Raw genomic sequence first — 18913 nt, forward strand, 5'->3', positions numbered from 1 at the left:
TCCGAAAATGCGATCGTCTGTATGCAATTCGCAAAAAATCACGCATGCTCGGAAACAATTCCACACATGCTCGGAAGCATTGAACTTCATTTTCTCGGCTCGTCGTAGTGTTGTACGTCACCGCGTTCTTGACGGTCGAAAGTTCAGGGAACTTTTGTGTGACCGTGTATATGCAAGGCAAGCTTGAGCGGAATTCCGTCGGAAAAACCATCCAAGTTTTTTCTGACGGAAATTCCGATCATGTGTACGCGGCATTAGCTTAGTGAAGTGTTTAAAATTCACTGTGCAATGACGTGCAATAAAAAAAGGTAATTTTGCTTGCACACGATTGGATGATGGAAGTCAGCAGACCTTCACTTAATTCAGTAGGGGGAGAAATTTCTTTGCAAAGTGCAAATTCCCTTGCTAAAATAACAACCTATTTGCCTTTAGTATACAACCACTCTACAATAAATCTAATATTGATGTTATTTTGTTATTCTATTTATCCAGAATGCATTTCAAAGTTTTCCCATAAAAACCCATATAAAGAAGCCAGCAGTTTTGTGTGTTATCATCCGGCCTGACAAAGCCGTACACAGGCGCCAAGGCAACAAGCAGCGAGATATAGGTCATTAAGCACAGATCCACTCTCAGTTCATTTGCTGTTGTAGGAGAGACGCGGCTGGTACGTGTCGGTCTAATCAGTGAATCCTGCAGTTGGAAAAAGACGCTCAAAATGCTGTATATGCCACTTTCAGGCTTGATTGATGATCACCCACTCTGCCTGGGCTTTGTGTAAAGCCAGCAAGAAAACAAGAAGTTATTGCTAAGAAAGGAAAAAGAATATCACTTAAAAAAGTGTAAAAAAAAATTTTTTAAATTAAACACAAAATAAAAATTGCGTGAAGTTTTTTATGATATTTCATAATGATGTGAAAATCAAGCATTGCACATTCTATCTGGGGAACAAGATTAGGGTATAGGGTAGGGGTCAGGCCCACAGGCCTTATCCAGCCCCCTATAAGATTTTACCCAGTTGTAAGTTGTCTTGTATTTGAAAGGGGGCTCTGATGTGTCAGGGAGGGCAAGGCTTTGATGTGATGGGGAGACTCTGATGTGGAAGAGGGACCTCTCATGGGTTGGAAGGCTTCTTGTGTGATTGGGGGCTTCTCATATGATTTGGGTCTTCTCATGTGATTGGGGGCTTCTCATGTGATTGGGGGCTTCTCGAGGGATCAGGGGCTTCTCATGTGATTGGGGGCTTCTCATGTGATTGGGGGCTTCTCGAGTGATCAGGGGCTTCTCATGTGCTTGGGGCTTCTCTTGTGATTGTGGCTTTCTCATGTGATTGGGGTCTTCTCATGTGATTGGGGCTTTTTTATGTGGTCGGGGGCTTCTCGTGTGATTTGGGCTTTTCATGTGATTTGGGTCTTCTCGTGTCATTGGGGCTTTTTGTGTGATTGGGGGCTTTTCGTATGATCGGGGGCTTCTCATGTCATTGGGGCTTATTATGTGATTGGGGGCTTCTCGTGTGATTTGGGCCTTCTCGTGTGATTGGGGCTTCTTTTGTGATTGGGAACTTTTCATGTTATTGGGGGCTTCTCATGTAATCGGGGGCTTCTCATGGTTGCGGGCTTCTTGTGTGATTGGGGGCTTCTTGTGTGATTGGAGGCTTCTCTGATTGGGGTCTTCTCATGTGATTGGGGGCTTCTCATGTTATGGGTGGGTTCTCTTGTGATTGGGGACTTCTTGGGTGAAATGGGGACACTGATGCGGAAGGGAGGACTCTGATGTGAAGGGAGGACTTTAAAGTGAAGGGGCAACTCTTATGTGAAAGAATCAGGGCTTTTTTTCTCAAACAATAGGTACTGGAACTCAACCACGACCCCCCAAAACCCCTTGCCCACAAATCACATCAAATAGTGGGTGTGGTCATATTTCACAAACAGTAGAAGGGGCATTACATATCAGGATTGCATTACATACAGAGTGCAGAGTTCATGGGGGTTACACACAGAGTGCAGAGCTGTCACTTGTAAACACAGAACTCAGACTTCTGTGTTTACAAGTGATTGTGGTGAGCAGGCACCAAAGGGTCTGAGCCAGAGGTGGTGGAACTGAGTTCCACCAAGTTCCCCCTGAAAAAAAGCCCTGGAAAGAATGGTAGTTGGGAGATGGGGGGTGGGGGCTTATAAGGGTGCCTCTGCTGCTTTCTGTTTATGCAAGTGTCCAATTACCTGAAATTAGCTGCATATTACCCATTGTTAAAGACTAATAGGCTGATTTAATAAAGGCAAATAGACAGTGAACTTTGCAAGTGCAGTTGGACTCTTCAAAGTGCAGTTGCTCCAGATCTTAGTAAATGAGGCGAAGCTTCACATTGCAAAGATTACCCAATCACATGCAAAGAAAACAGCATTTTGACCAGTTGACCAGGCTACTAGTATTACCAGAAGGAGAGGACAGTAATGATAGCCTACATACATCCTCCTTGTAGGCTGACTTTAACTCTCCACCATCTACCAAAAACGTTTAGCCAGTTGGCCAGACTCCTAGTATTATCAGAAGGAGAGCACAGCAATGACAGCCACCAAATGTTCTCCTAGTAGGATGACTTTAACTCTCTGTCTTCCTTTAAATTTTGGCCAATTTCCCAGGCTACTAGTATTATCAGAAGGAGAAGACGGTAATAACAGGTTGCATATGTCCTCCTAGTAGGTTGACTTTAACCCTCAATCGTCTATTATAAACTTGTGGCCACTTGGCCAGGCTACTAGTATTATCAGAAGGAGAGGACAGTAATAGCAGATTACTCTGTCTATTAAAAAGGTTTGGCCAGTTGGCCAGGCTACTAGTATTTTCAGAAGGAGAGGACAGTAAGGACAGCCAACATATGTCCTCCTAGTAGGCTGACTTTAGCTCCCCACCATCTACCATAAACTTTTGGCCACTTGGCCAGGCTACTAGCATTATCAGAAGGAGAGGTCATTAATAACAGATTACATATGTCCTCCTTGTAGGTTGACTTTTACCTCTCAATTGTCTACCAAAAACTTTTGGCCAGTTGGCAATTCTACTGGTATTATCAGAAGAAAACAGCAATGACAGCCTTCATACATCTTCCTAGTTGGTTGACTTTAACTCTCCACCATCTACCAAAAAAGTTTGTCCAGTTGCCCATGTTACTAGTTATATCAGAAGAATAGAACAGCAATGGCAGCCTGCATACATCTTCCTAGTAGGCTGACTTTAACTCTTCACCATCTACCAAAACCTAAAATATCATTTTTAGATGGACTTCACCTCTAAGTTAAAAAATATAGGCAAATGTATAGCTCTGTGCTAATGGTTACATGGGTTTGTAAATGTGTTAATTGAAAAGAACAACATATACCATACAAATTTTTTTTTTGTCCTGTAGCATCAAAGAGATCCTCGTCTGAATGAAATCTTGTTCCCGTTCTATGATGCAAAGAGAGCAATGCAGATCATAGAGACCTATGAGCCCGAAGAAGAGCTGAGGCAAAAAGGTATTTGTATTGGAGATGTATTCTTCAATGTAATTATGGGACTCATATCCTAAAGCGAAACGCTGACACAAATATGGTGGACCTCTGACCCTACTGGTGTAGATGTGTGTGATAGAGCAATTCGTATTCCATATGTGTCTCGTAATAACCTGCCCAGCCACGTATAATGAAAAGGACTTGTATTTTATGTTCTGGATGCATAGAAGAGAGGCCAATTCTAATCTGGAAGCCCAGCAAAGTTTATTATGAAAAAAGTTTGATGGAGTTGTGACACCGTAACCTAGAAAATAAACTACAGACTGCAAATGACTGCAGAACGCTGAGAGATTTATATCACATTGGCTGTGACCTTTCCCTCTCTTCTGTATCTCACAAAGCTCGGCTGAAACTATAATCTGATTAAATGAAGGGTGGCCTCACCAAAAAATGTACTGAGGAAGATTGATGGCAAATAATGACTTAGACGTGAATATATTTACAAGAATTATTGGCAAGCCTCATGAATGTACTTGAATGAAAATTTAAGGAAATGCTTTCGCTTTCATGCTCTCACTTTGCTTGTGACCGCCCCCCCCCCCCATCCCTCTTATGCTCACCTTGCTTGCAGTCCCTTGCCGCTCCTTCCCCTCTCATAGTCAGCACTCAAATCAGTGGTATTAGTGACCCAGGGGAGTGGTGAGGTCACCCTCTTCGGTCATCTGATAGTGTTCGGGACTAGTAATTGGCTGAGTAGGTCATACGCCCTGCTATACCTGGATAGTCTTGCTGGATATATTGGTGGTACCTGGATAGTCTTGCTGGCTATAATGGTGGAAGGGGCAGCAAGGGTTTGCTGGCAAGGTGAGTATAAGGGGGTCAGGGTACTGACAAAAAATTAACTGGCACACTTACCAGCTAGCCTGCAAAAAAAAACAAAAAAACAATACACTGTCTACAATAGCAATTTTATGGAAAAACCTGGGGGGGAGGTATAACATTTCCAAGCTTCCCGCAGAAAAACTGACAGCAGACTGCTGGTGCAATTAGCTGCGGCCATGGATTTCTCTGCCTTGCAACCACACATAACAAAGGGGCAGGAATGCTGGTGACATCATTGATCTAATGTGGCCACCTTGCCCAATTTGGACAATATCATTGGCTAAATATGACAGTGGTGCCATAGCAGGTCAATGCTGTCTTCAGCATCTGCCTTTACCTAATGTGGCCACCTGGCCATATTTGGACATTGTCATTGATCAGGTCTTGCCCTGTGGCCATAGTAAGTCAATGATGTCACCAAATGCTGCTTGCACCATATGTGTCCACCTGGCCATATTTGGACAATGTCCTTGACAAAATATGGTCATATGACCATATTAGGTCAATGATGTCACCAGCATACACCTAATGTGTCAACCTTTCCATAGTAGGTCAAGGATGTCATCAGCATCTGCTTGCAATTACTGTGGGCACCTGGCCATATTTGGACAATGTCAGTGATAAAATATGGCCAGGTGGCCATAATAAGTCATTGATGTCACCAGCATTCACTTGCACCCACTGTGACTACCTGTCCATATTTCGATGACGTCATTGACCAAATATGGCCACATGGACATAAAAGGTTGTTGATGTCACCAGCATCTACTTGCACCTAATGTATCCCCCTGGTCATATTTTGGACAATGTCATTGACCAAATTTGTCCATAGTAGGTCAAGGATGTCACCACCATCCACTTGCACCTAATGTATCCCCCTGGTCATATTTTGTACTATGCCATTGATCAAATGTGTCCGTAGTAGGTCAAGCATGTCGCCAGCATCCACCTAATGTAAGTACCTGGCCTTATTTGGACAATGTCATGGACCAAATATGGCCATGTGACCATAGTTGGTCAATTTTGTCACCAGCATCCACTTACACCTAATGTGACTACCTAGTCATATTTGGGCAATGTCATTGGCCAAATATGGCCATGCAGCCATAGCAGGTGAATGATGTCACCAGCATCCCCGTCCCTTTGTTAGGTGCATCCCTCAAACCTTAGCTCATCCTTACTCCCACCTCCACCTTTTCACCGGACAATAAATCGTCAATACAGAGAAAACTTCTATTACATGATGGGAGCAGAATTATTATATTTTGGTTCAGATTTGCTTAGCTGTACAAAAGGAATAGCCTCATACCAATCCTAAAATGTGAATTCTTCCACACAGACATACCTTTGGAAGCTTGGGACTTCATATATAAAATAATGCTTGAAAAGTTTTCAGACAAGAAGCGTTCAGCTGACTTCTTCTCCTTTACCACTTGCAGGTCAAATATCAAGCGATGGGTTCTGCCGATATTTGATGTCTGATGAGAATGCACCAGTCTTTCTCGACCGATTGGAACTCTATCAGGAAATGGAGCACCCACTTGCACACTATTTTATTAGCTCCTCCCACAATACATACCTTACCGGCAGACAGTTTGGTGGAAAATCATCAGTAGAAATGTACAGACAGGTCCTTCTAGCTGGATGCAGGTATTTCTGTTTAATTAAAATACCTCCACAATATCATATTTGTGATATGGTCTTTTTTGGAAAAATATATGTTTTATTGTACATAGATGTATTATCATGATCTCTATAGATGAATATCGGTTGCATATAAAAAAAGGCGTGGATCCTGAGGAAGCAACACAACTGTGAAACGTGTTGATCCATTATGCCAGTTTGGAGTTATGTACATGCACCAACTAAATACAGTTATACCTGACAACCATGGTTTTGTGGTTTTTATGATGTTTTCTAATCATGTAATAGAGACGGTGATTTTTTTTTTTTTGGTATTTTTTTTTTTGGTCAGTGTATATCCTCTCTGTGACTTTCTGCCCTCCTCCTCCTTCTTTGGATGGGAATAGGAGGAGGAATATTGTAACATTGGTACTTAAGGGAAGGTGCCCGAAGAGAGGTTACAGGAAGGTACCGCCATTAGTATACTTGGTGACCTAGCAGCTTGGTGACCTGATTTAGCAGTAGCTTTTAGACAATTCAAGGTAGATAAGCTTTAAAGCTGAACCCCGAACCCAGATACTTTAATTTAAAGGATATGAATCCACTTTGAGTGCACCAAATGCTTTTGCAGCAAAATTATGCTTGTAAACATTTTCCTGAATGTATGTCTGTGTTATGGGCAGGTGTGTGGAGCTGGATTGCTGGGATGGAAAAGGTGAAGACCAGGAGCCCATAATTACTCATGGGAAGGCCATGTGTACCGATATCCTTTTTAAGGTATGTAAGAAGGGCCAGTTATAGGGGGTTCCAATTCAATAACACCAGACATCTGTAAGTGTGTGCAAGGGCTAAAAGTAGAAAAGTTCTCAGTTCTGCTGGTCAGTAGGGATGGGCTTGGGTTCATTGTGAACCTGGTTTGGTCAAAACCCAGAAGGTACCTGTCATTTAGGGGACAATGAGCTAAACTGCAGATGGGAAAATTACATCATACTCATGACATCATAGACTTTATATGGCCATGTTTGGTCACAGACATTAACTTAGGAATGTTCTTAGGTTTGGCTTGAACCCAGAAGTTGACTGTCATTACTGGGTCAATGGGTTGTGGGTGGGAGATTCCCCACCCCAGAGCTCCATGTATACAAAGGATGGGGGGGGGGGGTACTCATGACATCATAGACCTTATATGGCCATGTTTGGTCACAGACATTAACTTGGGAATGTTCTTAGGTTTAGCCTGAACCCAGAAGTTGACTGTCATTAATGGGCCAATGGGTTGTGGGTGAGAGATTCCCCACCCCAGAGCTCCAGGTATACAGAGTATAGGGGGAATGCTTGTGACGTTGTTGAACTAAATTGGCCTTATGGCCATGTTAGGTCAATGACAGTGTTTTGATTGCTATGCTTGAAGTAATATGTATTTTAGACGGTGCTTCCTTTTTTTGTCCTCATTCAGTAATTAAAGACTCAATAACCCACTGTATTTTCTGCTCATTTTTGAAGGATGTAATACAAGCCATCAAGGAGTATGCGTTTGTCACCTCGGAGTATCCTGTAATCCTTTCATTTGAGAACCATTGCAGGTACCATTTTATTGTCCCTGAATGTGAGACTCTCCAAGCATCTCTTGTTACCTCTTCACTGACTCAGATATAGTAGTGAGCCTTGTATTTCAATTCCAGGGTATTGGAATATATAGATTTGCAGGAAAATTTTAAATTTGAGACCTACAAAGGGGTACTTCAGTAACTATACCCAATACACTGATGGGGGAAGCAGGCCAGTAAACGGCTACCTATTGGCTTGCTTCCCCATTGGGGGTCTGGTAAAGAGCCCAAAGGACATCTCAACCGGTCAGCAAAAGCTGCCAGAGTTTGCTTCTTCACACCCAGTAGTGCGGACTTTAATTTACCACTTCTCATTGGAAGAACAGCTTTAAATGAGAAGGTAAGGTAACCTAGGAGGGCTGGGGGAGGTGGAGAAATCCCAAACATAGGGTCCCAAACTTCCACAGCCCCCTCAGAACTTCTATCTGTTCCTAGAAGACCTTGGTGGACTGAAGACTGATTATAAAAATACAATTTTCCCTTAAGGATTAACTGTATTTTCTTGGTCGCACTGCAGTACCAGATTTCACCAGCAGTTTCTGATTATTGTGTATATAGGCCTCTGACCTGAGAAAACATGGAATCTGTGGGTTGAACACAGCCAGTGGTTCTCAAACAGTTTTCCTGGTAATTGTGTTTGAGGTATAGTTTTATTAAATGTTAAAGGGGTTCTCCTTTCTAAATAAACCCCTTTGTCATCAGTAAATGCATTCTATTTAAAGGGAGATTTGTAATATAATGTGAAGTGCAACTGAACCTTCAGTTTAAATCAGCTGAATACATTCCAGGTGCATAAAAACAAAAGATGGGCAAAGTCTTACAATTATCTTTTGATAAAGCAGCCACAGCCTGAGTAGAAAAGCCTATCCCCTGCCAGCATGCTGCAGAGAAGAACTTTCTGCAAGAAAGCAGTAGTCTCACTACAGAGGTCAGAACTAGAGCTGTCCAGTGAGCAAAGCTCTTTTATGCTTCCCCCAATACCAGCGGTCAAAGGTTATAGCGGGCTAGCTGGAGGGCTTTACCTAAAGCAGCTACTTGGTTACCCCGAGGACTTAATACACAGGGCTATAGTTGCTGGAAAAGTGGTACAAGAGACTGAGCAAGATATACAAAGTAGGACCTGTGCTCCTTGGCAGAGTCAGGCATGGACTGATGCTCCAGCAGCTGAGTAGTCCATAGCGAAATCCAGCGACAGGCAGAGGTCAGGATTGGTGTCGTCAGTAATGTAATCCAGGGACAAGCAAAGATCTGGATAGGCAGCAGACAGTAAGTGTAATCCAGGGATAGGCAGAGGTCAAGGCAGGAGGCAGACAGTAAATGTAATCCAGGGACAGGCCAAGGTCAGGGCAGCAACAGACACTAATGCCGCGTACACACGAGCGGACTTTATGGCGGACTTTGCCCGGCGGACTGGATTTCGTCAGACAATTCGATCGTGTGTGGGCTCCAGCGGACTTTGTTTTCTCAAAAGTTGGACGGACTTAGATTTGAAACATGTTTTAAATCAATCCGTCGAAATCGAGTCCGGTCGAAAAGTCCGCTCATCTGTATGCTAGTTCGACGGACAAAAAGCCACGCTAGGGCAGCTATTGGCTACTGGCTATGAACTTCCTTGTTTTAGTCCGGTCATACGTCATCACGTACGAATTCGATGGACTTTGGTGGATTGTGTGTAGGCAAGTCCGTTCATTCAGAAAGTCCGTCGTAAAGTCTGTTGAAAAGTCCGCCGAGCAAAGTCTGCCATAAAGTCCGCTCGTGTGTACTCGGCATAAGTGTAATACAGGGACAGGCAGAGGTTGGGGCAGGCAGCAGACAGAAAGTGTATTTCAGGGATAGACAAAGGTCATGGAAGGCAGCAGACAGAAAGTGTAATCCAGGGACAGGCAGAGATTAGGGAAGGCAGCAGACAGTAAGTGTAATCCAGGGACAGACTGAGGTCAGGGGAGGTGGCAGACAGTAAGTGTAATCCAGGGACAGACCAAGGTCATGGAAGGCAGCAGACAGTAAGTGTAATCCAGGGATAGACCGAAGTCAGGGGAGATGGCAGGCAGTAAATGTAATCCAGGGATAGGCAGAGATCAAGGCAGGCAGCAGATAATGTAATCCAGGGACAGATTGATGTCAGGGGAAGTGGCAGCCGGTAAGTGTAATCCAGGGACAGACAAGTCAGGTTAGGTGGCAGACAGTAAATGTAATTCATACACAGGCCAAGGTCAGAGGAGGCAGCGAACAGTATGTGTAATCCAGGAACAGACCGAGGTCAGGGGAGGTGGCAGACAGTAAGTGTAATCCAGGGACAGGCAGGGATCAGGGCAGGCAGAAGACAGAAAGAGTAATCCAGGGACAGGCAGGGATCAGGACGGGCAGAAGACAGAAAGTGTAATTCAGTACAGGCAGATCAGGGGAGGCAGCAAGCAATACGTATATTTCAGGAACAGGCATAGGTCAAGGCAGGCAGCAGACAGTAAGTGTAATCCAGAGACAGACTGAGGTCAGGGGAAGTGGCAGCCAGTAAGTGTAATGCAAAGAACAGGCCGAGGTCAGGGGAGGTGGCAGACAGTAAGTGTAATCCATGGACAGGCAGAGATCAAGGCAGGCAGCAGACAGTAAGTGTAATCCAGAGACAGACTGAGGTCAGGGGAAGTGGCAGCCATTAAGAGTAATGCAAAGAACAGGCTGAGGTCAGGGGAGGTGGCAGACAGTCAGTGTAATCCAGGGACAGGCAGGGATCAGGACGGGCAGAAGACAGAGAGTGTAATTCCGTACAGGCAGATCAGGGGAGGCAGCAGGCAATAAGTATATTCCAGGAACAGGCATAGGTCAAGGCAGGCAGCAGACAGTAAGTGTAATCCAGGGACAGACTGAGGTCAGGGGAGGTGACAGACAGTAATTGTAATTCATACACAGGCCAAGATCAGAGGAGGCAGCAAACAGTATGTGTTATCCAGGAACAGACCGAGGCAGGGGAGGTGGCAGATAATAAGTATAATCCAGGAACAGGCATGGGTCAAGGCAGGCAGCAAGTCATGGAAGGCAGCAGACAGTAAAAATAATTCAAGAACAGGCAGAGGTCAGGGAAGGCAGCAGACAGTAAATGTAATTCAGGGACAGGCAGAGGTCTGAGAAGGCAGCAGATAGTAAATGTAAATCCAAAGACCAGAAGAGGTCAGGGAAAGTGGCATACAGTAAACGTAATCCAGGAAGAGGCTTACTTCAAAGAAGACCACAGGGATGTCTAGGGATGAGCAAAAGGTCAGTGTAGGCAGCAGACAATCGGGTATTTCAGAGACAGGTCAGCAAGGTCAGAATTAAGAGTATAAAGAACAGAGTAAAAAGCCAGTGTAGTACAAAGTGATCACAGAGTCCTGGGCTTGTGATGTTGAAATATAGTGCCACAGCACCAGTGTACAATCACAGCAGAAGAGGCCAAGCAGACAGAGCCAACCTGCCACCTCGCAATAAGGACGCAGCCCTAGAGGAGTGCTGCCACCTGCCAATGGGAATAGGAGGAGGTCTTGCCACCCAAGAACGACCAGGAGTGAGACATTGGCTGAGTGGTGAGATGCTTCTAACAAGCTCATCCTTCCACAGAGAGAGCAAATTCCTTCTCTGTAGCATGCTGGCAGGGGACAGGCTTTACTACACAAGCTGTGACTGCTTTCTATAGAAAGTGAACGCCTTTGCACACCTTTTGTTTTGATAATTGCACCTGAGTAAATTGAGAGCTTGATTAGGCTTTACAGTCAGTGATCCGTGTACTAGAGACCCCCCCCCCCCCCAGACCCCAGTTCAGCCTCAGGTAGTGAAAAACCCCTTTTTAGAGAATTTTATAATCTTACATATTGAAAACTGAAATTGCACTTTGTCATCTGGGTTCATCTCCATGCTGTATTTTAAAATGTTTTACTATATTTCAGTAAATATCAACAGTACAAGATGTCCAAATACTGCGAGGAAATTTTCGGGGATCTCCTACTGAAGCAGCCCCTTGAGTCATACCCGGTATGTAAACAAGATTTCCATCTCGTCTTATAAGGTGTTCTTTTTTCTTTCTTTTTTTTTTTTTTTTTTGAGTGTCATTCACGTCACTGATGGACTTGTAGAGAATAAAGTTGAGGAATATTATTCATCTCCACAGGCAATTGCCAATGAACCCAACAAACAAGGCAAAGGAAAGCTTGCACAGCCCTCTTGTGAAGTAAAAAAAAAATCTTAAGCTTTGCTGCCACCTAGTGACACAATATGATATGACCATTGGGATAGGAATGAAGGGGCTTGGATGGGGCACGCTAAGCGGAATTTGGAGTTTCTGCTGCATGCAGTGAAAACATTTTATGTGTTCTCTAACGTGCAGTGCGGGTTTATTTATTTGGAATATCAGTGTTATCTTTGTAAGGCTAAAGGCATGATTTTTTTAGGTATACATTTTTTGCGGGAAAATAAAAATATAAAAAGTGATACATCGTAGTTTGTTGGAAGTTAAAGCTGAACTCCGGGCAGGTATTAAAGGCTCACATTATTGCAGCTCTGAAATTATTAATACATCATTTTGTTTTAATGCAAGCACCTGATTATGACTCTTGCAGTCTATAGTACAATCTGTACAGCAGAGCTTATAGGGGGGGAGGGAGAAGCAGCATAAGGGGCCAATCAGTTGTGCTTTAGTGCAAGGAACATGCTGATAAGAGGAGAGAGCAGAGTGACAGAGAGATGAGCACATCAGTTTCCTGCTTCCTCCTTTCACTGTCCAGTTGGGCCCAAACCCCTAGGAAGCGGTCACGTGATCCCATTCCCCAATGGTCCAATGAGATGCTTGCAGAGATGTACATAACACAAGGGCAGGGATGCTTTTGGCATAATTTGGCCACATTACTATATACTATACAGTGAGGGGAAAAAGTATCTGACCCCCTGCTGATTGTGTATGTTTGCCCGATGACAAAGAAATGATCAGTCTGTCATTTAATGGTAGGTTTATTTTAACAGAGAGACAGAATAACAACACAAATATGCAGACAATTGCATTTCAAAAAAGTTATACATTGATTTGCATTTTAATGAGTGAAATAAGTATTTGATCTCCTCTTAATCAGCAAGATTTCTGGCTCCCAGGTGTCTTCTATACAGGTAAAGAGCTGAGATTAGGAGCACTCTCTTAAAGGGAGTGCTCCTAATCTCAGCTTGTTACCTGTATAAAAGACACCTGTCCACAGAAGCAATCAATCAGATTCCAATCTCTCCTCCATGGCCAAGACCAAAGAGCTGTCCAAGGATGTCAGGGACAAGATTGTAGACCTGCACAAGGCTGGAATGGGCTACAAGACCATCGCCAAGCAGCTTGGTGAGAGGGTGACAACAGTTGGTGCCATTATTCTCAAACGGAAGAAACACAAAATAACTGTCAATTTCCCTCGGTCTGGAGCTCGTGAAGTTTCAATGATCATGAGAATGGTGAGAAATCACCCCAGAACTATACAGGAGAATCTTGTCAATGATCTCAGCTGGGACCATAGTCACCAAGAAAACAATTGGTAACACACTACGCCGTGAAGGACTGAAATCCTGCAGCGCCCACAAGGTCCCCCTGCTCAAGAAGACACATGTACAGGTCCATCTGAAGTTTGCTAATGAACATCTAAATGATTCAGAGGAGAACTGGGTGAAAGTGTTGTGGTCAGATGAGACCAAAATCGAGCTCTTTGGCATCAACTCAACTGACCATGTTTAGAGGAGGAGGAATGCTGCCTATGACCCCAAGAACACCATCCCCACCGTCAAACATGGAGGTGGAAACTTTATGCTTTGGGGGTGTTCTTCTGCTAAGGGGACAGGACAACTTCACCACATCAAAGGGACGATGGAACGTAAAATGTACCATCAAATCTTGGGTGAGAACCTCCTTCCCTCAGCCAGGGCATTGAAAATGGGTCCTGGATGGGTCTTCCAGCATGACAATGACCCAAAACACACGGCCACGGCAACAAAGGAGTGGTTTAAGAAGAAGCACATTAAGGTCCTGGAGTGGCCTAGCTAGCCTCCAGACCTTAATCCCATAGAAAATATGTGGAGGGAGCTGAAGGTTCAAGTTACCAAACGTCAGTCTCAAAACCTTAATGACTTGGAGAGGATCTGCAAAGAGGAGTGGGACAAAATCCCTCCTGAGATGTGTGCAAACCTGGTGGCAACTACAAGAAACGTCTGACCTCTGTGATTGCCAACAAGGGTTTTGCCACCAAGTACTAAGTCATGTTTTGGCAAGGGATCAAATACTTATTTCACTCATTAAAATGCAAATCAATTTATAACTTCTTGGAAATGCATTTTTCTGGATATTTTTGTTGTTATTCTGTCTCTAACTCAAACCGACCATTAAAACTATACACTGATCATTTCAGTGGGCAAACGTACAAAATCAGCAGGGGATCAAATACTTTTTTCACCTCACTGTATAAGGACAATGTAATTGTCCCAGTATGGCCATGGGACCATATTAGGTTGATGATATCATGTGCATCCCCACCCCAGGGCCATCTTTACCACAGGGCAAAAGGGGCAGCTGCCCCGGGCCCAGTCATTGTTGTGGGGCCCAAGGCAGCTTCCTCTTGAGCTCGCAAATATTTGATAAGTGGATTTGACAGGACCCAAGAAAATGTTTGCCCAGGGTCCAATCAATATTAAAGACAGCCCTGCCCCGCCCTGCAACTGCTTGTAAAACGCCGGGGATGCTCATGACGTCATTGAATTCCCAACTGCATCTCATTGGCCCAGCAATACAGCTAAGGTTCCAGACAGAACTCAAGTTTATCCAGTCACAGGGTGAAGGTAGGGAAGAGGCCTGTAAGTGAAAGTGAAACTGTAGCAGAAAAAAAATCTGGTTTCCTTTCCTGCTAGACAGGGCTGTGCTGTCTAAATATTAAAACTGGATGGACACAAATACAAATTGGCAAGTAAAGCAGCTCGTGTATAAGTATTTCAGCTGTTTGTCTGGAGTAAAGCTTTAAGTTTTAGAAATGAAAGGTCCTCAATGGGGTTATAGATGACTTTGGCCAGTTCCATTTAATATGGCCTTAAACTAGTAGATTTTCAAATGAACGTTCATATAAAAAAATTCTCAGTACATTCAATCTTGATGAATGTCGTTGGACTTATATCTGATAATGATGTCCCAATCCTGCCCTTAGTCTTCAGTGGGTGTAATGTGTGCACTGTTGTGACCTGCTGTTGTGTCAGACACTTTGGGTGGAAATTATCAGGCTTTTGTACCAGCATGATGCACAGAGCTTTATTCCTGAAGATTATAAATGAAAAAGAAGGATGAATTCCAAAACCGTTTTGTATCCTGGATTGTTAATGAACTTTTCACCAGCTAGGACACCACTATATAGACTATGATGGGTCATATTGCAAAGCTATTGGGAAAAAAATACATCATCGTGGCCACTAGATGGAGCAGAGGAACATGCTTTTTTTTTATAATAATCAGCGCCAACTAATGGCTATAATACGGTATTTCCCTTTTCACATTTTTTTGTAGCCTGAGAACATTTGGTTTTTGTAGGTTAACACAACATTTTTTTTAATTTTTTTTTGTAAATACACCCCTTTGTGTACTAAGCCTGTATCCAGAGCAGGATTGCAGTATTAAGTGTGCACATGCTTAGCATGGATTGGGCCTATAAAGATAATCTTGGTAAAATGGATACTGATTCTCCTACTTCATGGATTTCGCTTTCAGAATGTTGGGAGGTATGCACTGAGGTGTCACTGTGGAATTGTAGCCATTCAATTCATGAATGACTACAGTCCATAGAAGTGTATGTGTAGCCAAAACTTTTTTTTCTAGCATTAGATTACGCAAGGAAGGGTTAGAGCCCCCCCCGCCAGTACTTTTTGCTGCCTGTGTAGGAGAGCTTGGGGAGATTTCCTGTCACCAGAACTGAACACACAACTGGAAGTGAGAAGACATTTTTTTGCAAAGGCTGTAGTCACCGGAACACGTCTTGATGTGCTGACAACTTTAAAATAATGGATTTTCCATCACTTTCTGTTCCATTGACAATGATGACTAATTTTGGCTGGGTCAGAGCCAGGAAGTTGGTTTCCATTACAGTCCTAATTCCCCACCCTACATCTCCATGAATACAAAAGATGAGGGGTATACTCGTGACATCCATGACCTCATTTGGCCACATGGTCATATTAGGGCAATGACACTGATCTAATGTGGTCACGTGTCCATATTAGGTTATTGCTGGTTGCATCATTGACCTAATTTGGCCTTATGACCATGCTAGGTCTTTGGCATTGACTTAAAAATGGGCTTGAGTTTGGTCTGAACTCAGAAGCTGGTTGTCATTACAGGGCCAATGAGCTGTGAGTGGGAGATTCCCCACTCCAGAGCTCCATGTATACAAGGATGGGGGGGTATACGCATGAGATCACTGACCTAATATGGCCACCTGGCCATACTAGATCAGTGCCATTGACGTAATATGACCACGTGTCCATATTAGGTTATTGCTTGTTACATTATTGACCTAATTTTGCCTTATGGCATGACCTAATATGGCCACATGGTCATATTAGGGCAATGACACTGATCTAATATAGTCACGTGTCCATATTAGGTTATTGCTGATTGCATCTTTGACCTAATTTGGCCTTATGACCATGTTAGGTATTTGGCAATGAATTCAAAATGGGCTTGAGTTTGGTCTGAACTCAGAAGTTGGTTGTCATTACTGGGCCAATGAGCTGTGGGTGGGAGATTCCCCACTCAAGAGCTCCATGTATACAAGGATGGGGGGTATACTCATGACATCACGGACCTAATATGGCCACATGGCCATATCAGATCAGTGCCATTGACGTAATATGACCACGTGTCCATATTAGTTTATTGCTTGTTACATTATTGACCTAATTTTGCCTTATGGTATGACCTAATATGGCCATGTGGTCATATTAGGGCAATGACACTGATCTAATATGGTCACGTGTCCATATTAGGTTATTGCTGGTTGCATCATTGACCTAATTTGTCCTTATGACCGTGTTAGGTCTTTGGCATTGACTTAAAAATGGGCTTGAGTTTGGTCTGAACTCAGAAGTTGGTTGTCATTGCCGGGCCAATGAGCTGTGGGTGGGAGATTCCCCACTCAAGAGCTTCATGTATACAAGGATGGGGACATACTCATGACATCACTGACCTAATATGACCACATGTTCATATTAGGTTATTGCTTGTTACATTATTGGCCTATTTTTGCCTTATGGCCATGTTAGGTCAGTGGCATTAACTTAGGAATGGGCTTGGGTTTGGTCTGAACTTAGAAGTTGGTTGTCATTACTAGGCCAATGAGCTGTGAGTGGGAGATTCCCCACTCCAGAGCTCCATGTATACAAGGATGGGGGATATACTCATGACATCACTGACCTAATATGGCCACATGGCCATATTAGATCAGTGCCATTGACATAATATGACCACAATGTCCATATTAGGTTTTTGCTCGTTACATTATTGACCCAATTTTGCCTTATGGCCATGTTAGGTCAATGGCAATAACATAGGAATGTACTTGGGTTTGGTCTGAACTCAGAAGTTGACTGTCCTTACTGGGCCAATGAGCTGTGAGTGGGAGATTCCCTACTTCAGAGCTCCATGTACAAGGATCGGGGTTATACTCATGACATCATTAACCTAATATGGCCACATGGCCATATTATTATTATACGAGATTTATATAGCGCCAACAGTTTACGCAGCGCTTAGATCAGTGCCATTGATGTAACATGGCCACGTGTCCATATTAGGTCAATGACATCACAAGAGTCCCCATCCCTTCGTGTATGTCCGCAGCAAGGTGAGGAATCTCTCACTCGTAGCTCATTGGCAGCTAACTTCTGGATTCGGCTGCACTTAGTTTGGACCAAACCCAAACTCATCACTTATGATTACCGAGACAAAAAAGTGTGGGAGAGTCAGTGCAACAAAAACTCCAACCCTTTCCAACTTCATCCACAGCTAGGAACATTTTTGGCTTTACATAGCATTTAAACTTGGAATTCCCATGACTACAGAAGTCCACTATGGGGTGTATTTATAAAACATTTGCAGATCTATTTGTCTTGTGAAACTGGATGTACATTCATTCCGTGTGGATGTTATTAGACTATTTTCTCTTCAGGTCAACAAGTTTTTTATTTCCTATGATTATTAGCTCCATCTAGTGGCCATTATGTGGTATTTTCCCTATTCAGTCTAAAAATAGCCTCAGTTTTGCCCCCATTTATACATAATGTACTGTATGTCCATGCAGTTTCACAGGGCAAATATCTCTGCAATTATTATTATTTTTTTATTTTTTTTTATATATAAATGCACAACATAAACTTAAATAGGCTTTTTTTCTAGTAAAATAGATTTTTCTAATAAACACCAATTTGCATTGATGATAAGAAAGGTTGGCAACTTGCATCATGTGACTCACATAGCTTTGATAATTTCGGCAATTGAGCACTGCACTGAAGTTGAGGTTTGCTGTCAGCAGTGCATACCTCCCAACATTCCTGAAGGGGGTAAAACAGTGTCCCGGCCACTCCAGACACATGACAGGTCTGCTCTGATCACGGCCTGGATTCTGGATCTCATTGCACATGTGGACTTGTTGGGGAGTATGCCTGCGGCGTGACGTCACTTGCTTTCTTCCTTGCTGTAATCATGCACTCTGTGTTCTGTCTTTGTCTCTTTTATTTACCTCCCCCCCCCCCCCCCCCCCCACCCCGGGACTGTATGAGTTTTATTTGACAGATTCAATTGTACTGCTATGTCCTTTAGCATCCCTGGGGGTGCCCCGACCTTGTAAGCCTCAAGAGAATTTATCTGTTTCTCATCAAAAAGTGTCTTTTTATCATGCAGAATTCTACAGATTTCATAGACCTAGATGCATCAGTTTTTGCCCCAGAGGAGCTTTAAAGCTGAACTCTGGGATAAGCAAAAATGCCTAATAAATAGATCCATCAGCAGTCTTAGTTAAACCTTGGGGGGGTGTTCTTATAAAGAATTCACACAGCAATTAGACACATGTGATTTTGTTTCATTGCAAATTAAAATTCGGACAACATTTGCGTGATTTGGAGATTCAAATTTATCCAAATCTCTGAATTATAATAGTAACAAATTTCAACAAATCCTAAATAAATTATAATGAAACCACCATTTGTATGCATTTGAATGACATGATGCGATAGTTTGGGCCTTTTATAAATGTTTGAAGCATCCAAAAAAACGTAAGGATATAACAAATGATC

At 43.2% G+C, this 18913-nt stretch overlaps 1 protein-coding gene across 6 annotated transcripts in view; it reads left to right on the top strand.

Annotated features, from left to right (window-relative positions):
* The window catches only part of PLCB4 (phospholipase C beta 4), a 535803-nt gene that overhangs the window by 388311 nt on the left and 128579 nt on the right, over window positions 1-18913 (top strand). For 4 of the 6 annotated variants that reach the window (XM_073628632.1, XM_073628629.1, XM_073628627.1 and 1 more), the window contains 6 exons: window positions 3404-3512; window positions 5810-6020; window positions 6677-6770; window positions 7497-7576; window positions 11518-11602; window positions 11739-11798. In XM_073628632.1, the coding sequence (XP_073484733.1) occupies window positions 3404-3512; window positions 5810-6020; window positions 6677-6770; window positions 7497-7576; window positions 11518-11602; window positions 11739-11798 (639 nt within the window). The remainder of the gene's footprint in view (window positions 1-3403; window positions 3513-5809; window positions 6021-6676; window positions 6771-7496; window positions 7577-11517; window positions 11603-11738; window positions 11799-18913) is intronic. The other 2 variants (XM_073628631.1, XM_073628630.1) reach the window with 1 other exon arrangement.

Source organism: Aquarana catesbeiana, linkage group LG04 (genome assembly GCF_042186555.1).
Source record: "Aquarana catesbeiana isolate 2022-GZ linkage group LG04, ASM4218655v1, whole genome shotgun sequence".
NCBI classification, from domain to species: Eukaryota; Metazoa; Chordata; class Amphibia; order Anura; family Ranidae; genus Aquarana; species Aquarana catesbeiana.